At 29.4% G+C, this 7367-nt stretch overlaps 1 protein-coding gene across 1 annotated transcript; it reads right to left on the reverse strand.

Annotated features, from left to right (window-relative positions):
* Positions 1-3447: 3447 nt before the first annotated feature.
* On the reverse strand, positions 3448-7115 carry LOC110672460 (uncharacterized). Its single transcript, XM_021835247.2, has 5 exons — positions 6930-7115; positions 6375-6533; positions 5578-5796; positions 4032-4199; positions 3448-3618 (listed from the first exon to the last, which is right to left on the reverse strand). Exons 1-5 carry the CDS (start codon positions 7113-7115, stop codon positions 3607-3609), a joined length of 744 nt encoding a protein of 247 aa, XP_021690939.2. The 3' UTR covers positions 3448-3606.
* Between the last annotated feature and the right edge of the window lie 252 nt (positions 7116-7367).

The raw sequence follows: 7367 nt of genomic DNA on the forward strand, positions 1-7367 counted from the left end.
GATGTAGCTTTTTCAATAATGATATGGTAGCTGACGTGAAATTCTCATTAAATATACTAAAGATTTATTAGCGGTCGAGTTAAATTGAGACATCAATTAAACATAATGATTTAATTGGCCATTATATAAACTTCAGGGTGTAATTACCAAAATTGATAAACTTCAAAGTTTTTTTTTTGACAATTTGAATTAAATAATAAAAAAGTTATGATTATAAATACTGCAATAATGAAAGGCAATTTAAATAAAATTAATATTTTTAAATAAAATTAATATTTTCTTCACATATTTATATATTATATAAATTTTTTAAAATAAAAAAATTTAAATGTTAATTATAATATAACACCTGGATAAAAGTATAATTAACCCAAATCTTTTTGTTAGTGCAAAGTCTTTTAAAGATTGTTCTGGAATTTTCCTTCTAGAGGGCTGGGCTTTGAGATTGTTTTGGTCTTAATTTGCATTTTGTTTATTTGGATTTGGGCCTTAGCCTACCTTCTGTGGTTCTCCAAATTTTAATGAAATGTTATTTTCATTTAAAAAAAAAAAAAAAAAAACTCTTGCACTTTTGGAAAACATGACTAATTAAAGAATAGATTATTTTTAATCTACCATATAAACATCCTTTTGTTGCTAGTGATGTTAATCAAGTGATTGCTCATTTATGGTAAAATAGTTGCAATATTTCAACTCAATTATTTAAAAAAAGATAGAAATATTTTTAAGTTTTACGATTTCTTCAGTAATTAAGAAAAGAAAATTTCTAAAAAGATTTCTTCTGTCCACCAAGTCAGATTATTATTATTATTCATTATCAGCTTAATAATAATAATTATTATTATTATTATCTTAATTCAGCAAAATTAATTTTTTATTATTAGAAAAAAAAAACTGCGGATTCAAGTTTAAAATCTTCTAATCCAGTGGTGGAGATAAAATATATTTAATTTGAGGGATCGATTAATTGAGTAATTATTTATATATTTTAATAAAAAACTTATATCTAAAATACTAAATTTTTATATTTATTATAAACATTGTATAATAAAAAATAATTATGTTTACTTGAATTTTTAATATTTAGAGTTATATAAAATTTGTTCATATTTTAAAATTTTTAAAATTTTAAAGTTTTACCTGATACCATAATTTTTAAACACTTTTATGAAAATTAGTTTCAAATTTTAAATTTTAAGTCAAACATTTAAAATTTAAATTTTAAATCCAAATCTCAATTTAAAGTAATTATAATAAGACTTTGTTTCAATAGGGAAACTTATAAAAAAATAATAGGAAATTAATTTTCAGATTTGAAATTTCTAATTATAAGGAAACTATGGATATTGGGTGCCATTAAATTAAAATTATTATTCTAATATTTCTATAATTATTTATATACATGAAAAATAGTTGAGAAAATTTCCCTTAATAGTTCCGCCATTGTTCTAATCCATTGAATTCAAATTTTAAACATAAGAGATAAGCCCAAGATTATCATCTCCCTAAGTAAAGATAATGTAATTAAGCATATCTCATACTGGAAAAAAAAAATATTAATAAGAAAAAGAAAAGGCAGTTTCAATTAGAATAAAAAGAACAAACACAGCATAATAAATAAGAAAAATAGAAAAAAGTAAAATCTTTACATCGGAATCATACCTTAGACAAGACGCCGATAGATTAAAAATAAATAAATACCGATAAAATTGAAAATTAAGCTTCAAACATGGCGATATATAATAATAATAACAAAAAAAAAACTTAAATAATTAAAAAAAAAATCTAACGTTTCATTTGTTTAACTTTGTTCCAGCCCTTCTTGCAAGATTCGCCAACAATCTTCACCCCTTTCTTGAAAAAAACCTTCAGCTCCTTAGCTCTCTCCTTCACCTGCTGCTCAAATCCAGCCATGTCGTCTCTCAATTTGGTATGAGATATTAGAAGAGAACAGAGAGAAATATCAAAGAACCATAGAGAAGGTCTGAGAGTTTGAGATATATATATAGAGAGAGAGAGAGAAGAGGAAGTTGGAGGCAGCTAAGGTCTCCTTGTCAATTTAAAAAAGCTTAGCTGCTTGCTAGCCTAGCAGTAACTGAACTCGTTTGGATTGGAATTCTTTTTAGTATCGTGGTTACCACGTGGAATCCAACATACAATGGGATTACGTGGCAAAGATCAAGTGGTTAACACGTCTTCCTTTGATTGTGTGCTGGTGATTATATTATACACGTTGATTGCGGAACAAGCAATCAATCTCACTCTCTCTCTATTAACTCTTTTTCACGCTTTTGCGACCCGTTTTGTGGACTCAAAGTGGATGGAAAATCACGTGACATGGAGAGTGACTATCAATTTAATTAAATCAAGTTGTATTTGTTTTTGCCCCTTTGGCATTAATTGGGTTAGTTATTATGTTGAAAATTAAGTCCATGACTACTAAAATCAAAGAAAACACACTTTTTTCTCAAATCAAGTAAGTTATTTATAATAATAAAAGTATTAGATGGACAATTAGACTCACTCAATAGTAACTAAAATACCTTATTTCTCTATATTGAAATTCTCTAAACTCATAACCAGAGTGGTTGTTTCTTGTTGATAACAATCCTTTCCCATTTAAATATTTTCTTCTTTAAATCTTTTCTTCCTCCTTTTCTTTTTCTTAATTTTTATTTTTGTGAATATATCTTGAATTTATTTCTTCTAATTTTTATGGTTCTTCTTTTTATTGTGAGGGTTTAATTTTTAATTACTAAAAATAAAGTATGATTATTGGTTTTATTTGGTTAAAAATTTTAGATTTTAATTTGTAACTTGAGTCTAGTGGCTACTTTGAAGATTTATATTTTTATCAAAATCATTTTTAAGCAGAAAAAATCCAATATCCTGATCTACAGGAGTGGTGTCTTATTTCTTCTTTAATTATTTATAATACTTATTTATGTTTTATAAAAAAAAATGTATTAGAATGACAATTAAAATTAATAACATTAAAATAGTTTGAATAGTATTAAGAAATGGAAGATAATAGCCGATGAAATGAATTAAATTCCATTTAAGAAATAATGCCCCAGAAGTAGAACAGCAACAGCTGAATCTCTTTTGTATTGATTACTTTTATTGTACAGTGAATTAAGATGATTTGATATTTTTAACGTGAAAAATAAAATACTTCTACATAAAAATATGATGAATTAATGGTAAAATAGCAAGAATGATATAAAAAATGATATGGAGGGAAATAATTTTAAAAAATTTACGATTTATTAATATTAATACAAAATTGATTTTCAAACATTATTGAATAATAAAAAAGGATTCATATAATTGACCCTCGGCCCTTAATTAATACTTAGCTATTGTTGATGCATGGTCATAAAGAAATAAAGACCAAACGGTTGAATGATACTAGCTGTTAGGTAGTGATTGCCACTTTCTGCAAGATAAAAGCCAAAAATGAACATCATTTTAAATGTAAAATTCTAGTGACAGCTTAGGCTCCATAGGTGCCAGTGAATCCAACAAGTAAATCATATTTTACGATATTTGGAACGAGGCATCAGGTGGGCCAATTGGACCATACTGCTGAATTTGGAAGCATTATTATATGTGCAGCTGTCACAAGCAAAAAAAAAAAAAAAAACAATGTATGAGTACAGGCAGAGGAGGGTGACAAAAGGCTAGACAAATGAATTTCTGAAATGAGTATGATTATATGGACCAAATCAACAATTATTTTGTCTCCTTAAAATGGCCAGTGATCCATGTGGGAAGCTTCATGAATTCCACCATGTCTAGATCAAAGAGAACCTTGTGCATATGGATGAAAATGACTTTCATTCATTACTTTATGGTTAAGATACAAAAGTTACAATCAGTATCATTGCATTGTACAAGGAATGTATAGCAATGGATGAACTCAAGTTTCCAGTCCAGCAGTAACAGCATCCAAGGATCCATCCAATTATAAACAATTGTAAAAAATTCTCACCAGAAAAGTGAGCTGCACTAAAAACAGCTGAACTTACAAAAACTGCTTTCTGCCAGTTCATTGTGGAGGCCAGAGACGTCAACAGAAATCCTCTGTAAACAGTTTCTTCCAGTAGGGGAGTGATGAGGCAGTAAACAAAAACACAGGCAGTTTTCGATATGTTGCTGCTGTGAAGAATCTCCTTCAAAATAGGGTTGTTCACACTCTACAGACATTTAGACAAGAAGCATTGAGATGTGGCCAACTCTAGAAACCAAATTTGCTAGAACCATTGCTTCATTATCCAACATATCTTGGGACAAGGACTATAGTGGCAATGAGCTTGAAATTATATTCATGGAAATGATGCGTTGTTTACACGCCAAATGTGGAATATAATGTTAATGTAATGATTTGATGTACATTATTGAAGCCAAAAGATAGAACATAATTTTCTGATTGCACTTTAATTAAATTGTTTACTTTGATTAATTAAAGAGAAAGTGGTGTATTTTGGCATCCTATGTCTACAAAACTATTAAATTCTGCCATTCAAAATCAGCCACACTGTAGGCTAAACCCAACATCCAAATGAAACTTGTTTTGCAATTGAAACCATACACCATGCAGTATTACAAATCACAGTAAAAAAAAAGTTCAATGCATTCAGCAATAGATTCATTCTAAAATACTATGCAGTATTACAAATCACAGTAAAAAAAAAAAAAAGTTCTATGAATTCAGCAGTAGATTCATTCTAAAATATCATTAAAGTGCAGTTATAATTGTTTCAAATGCTATTAAAATAGAAGTAAATAATTTAGTTCCCTTGGATACCGAACGCAACACTAAAGTGGATTCTTCCCATTATTTTCTCCTTAATAAATACTCCTTCGTCATTTACTAGTCTCTCACCTATGACAGCCAATTTTCAATCAACAGTCCTGAGAATATCTCTAGAATGGGAAAAAAAGAATACTAGTTTTACTTGAGTTTGAGACAAACTTACAATAGTTGAACACCATGGTTTGAATAAATGACCAGGTTTACTATATCAATTATAATCTCATGGCTAACAGAAAGTAGGTTTTAATCTTGAATAGAGTCATGTAATCATAAATGAATCTTTTGCATGAATCATAAATGACAAGAACTTAGGAATGACTTAGAATTTCAAAAATTTCATGCAATTATCAAAGAGAAATGGAAAATATCATTAGAATGAATGCGTATATTATACTACCACATAAAATTTAACCTAATTATTCTCTAAGCATGTGAAGAAGAAATCATGCTAGTTTCCATGTCTAAACTTTTAAGAGGGGAAAAACATCATAAAGCTCTTTCACAACTAGAAATTTCATTTGGTCAATTACATTATTTAATTTAACATAAAAATATTCAAATTCATGTAGCAATAAAAAAAACAAGCATAAAAAAAATGATATCACTAAGCAAATAACGCAGACAATTAATCCAGCAGTGAATTTTTGTCCAACTCAGCATAGGAATATCTTCTCAACAAAGCCTCATCCAATAATTCCAAAGCACGCACTTGAACCTTAAAATCATTGAAGAAGAAAAAAAAAAAAAAATACACCGACCTTGGCCTCAGCTAAGATATCCACAAGGAATGATGTAAGGAACACCAATAAAATTAAAGACCCGAAACCCAGCGCTGAAGCTAACAGCCAATTCCTCTCCTTTGGTAACTTGTTAGATTTGAAGAAGCTCATTAACTTATGTTCTGGCTTGGTAGTGGTTCTAAGTAGAAGCAGAGCTCCAATGAGTTCTAAAATTTGAATGACAAGCAGTGATAAGGCCTGCAGTAAAGAAAAATGAACATCATTCTGCAACTTCAGCAATATAGAAAAGTCCAACTGCACTATTTCAATGGCTAATATGTGAGCTATATCAGATCAGCTCCTTGAAGCTAAAGTTCTTACTTTTATCATGAATTTCAGATGATGGACCATTAAAAATATTGGTGACTCCATGTAGTGGATTGACAAAAAATTCAAGAAGCCCTTGCAAGAAAACTCTAATGAACTTTCCTTTTCTAGCGCAAATAACAATCAACTTATAAATGATGGTTCAATTAAATATAAAGAGGGAGATTTTATAAATTCAGTAGTGAGATTTAAAGTAAAAGGCAGAATCCCATATACTGCAGTGGCATGAGTTGTTGAAAAGAGTTGCTATCTATGTCACAAGGTTAAGTCTAAGACAACAATATCCATTATTGACATTTGAATAAGCTGCAGCTTATTAGCTTATCCTCACAGAAGGCATTAGCGAGCAATGGAATCAGATTCATATGATCTTTTATTCCTTTTGTAAAACTAATTTAAGACCAAAATGGATTATAATATGCATAATTAAGATGAAATAACTCACTCACTTCAGTTTGTGGATCAAGCACAGGTTGGTGCAATAGATAGGCAACTATAGACAATCCTCCAATACCCAAAGGAATGTGCAAATTAAACATATACATTGCCATAGTACTCCAAATACTTCCTCTTTCCCATGTAATATCAGATGAAAGCGCTGAAAAGCCCTGTTTACATGTACCCAAAATCAATAATAACTAAGAAAAACAAATCTTTGCCACATCTAAAATAAACCATATTTCCATAATAAACTTGGAATACTATTATGAAAAATGGAGAAACACAGAAATAAACCAAACCCATCAAGCCATTCACAAATAAGTTGCAATAGCATATTATATAACTCCAAAATATTAACAAATCTAAGCGTGAGTCAGCTTCCTAAAACAAAAACAAACCCTACTCCATCTGACAAATTTTGCTTCTCATTATAAACACATAAATGTAATATACTACACAGACTACATTTTATTGTAAAGAATTATAAGCATAGCTTTTAGATTAGAGAAGGTAATTAATCAAGAATTTAGTCAAGATAATTTTAGCAATCGAAGCGAAGGTACCTCAGTGGGATTATCAGTAATCTCCTCTTTGATGCAGTAACAGCGGAGAGATGATTTGAAGCTAAGACTAGGCTCACGAATAGAGAAACAATAGGCGGGCTTTCGATGCAGAATTAGCGGTTTGTAAAAATCGCTGCCAAATTTGGCGGGTTCGGCACCCACGGTTGGCCGAAGCGCCAGAACCATATCCCCTCCCTCTCTCTCTCTCTCTCTCTCCCTCTCCTTTCCTTTCCTTTATTTTTTTCTTTTATTTATTTTTATAAATTACAAATTGAGCAGTTTTATCATAAAGCCACATTTTCAATATCTCTATTTTCATTTTAAAATAAGTTTAATTCCATTTACAAATCAATATTTTATCTAATTTTCACTCAATTTATCGTTAACCAAATAAGAAATGACAAAAGCATTCTCTGTGTACCATCTCTTATGTTTTCT

The sequence above is a fragment of the Hevea brasiliensis genome, chromosome 7 (assembly GCF_030052815.1).
Source record: "Hevea brasiliensis isolate MT/VB/25A 57/8 chromosome 7, ASM3005281v1, whole genome shotgun sequence".
Lineage (NCBI taxonomy): Eukaryota > Viridiplantae > Streptophyta > Magnoliopsida > Malpighiales > Euphorbiaceae > Hevea > Hevea brasiliensis.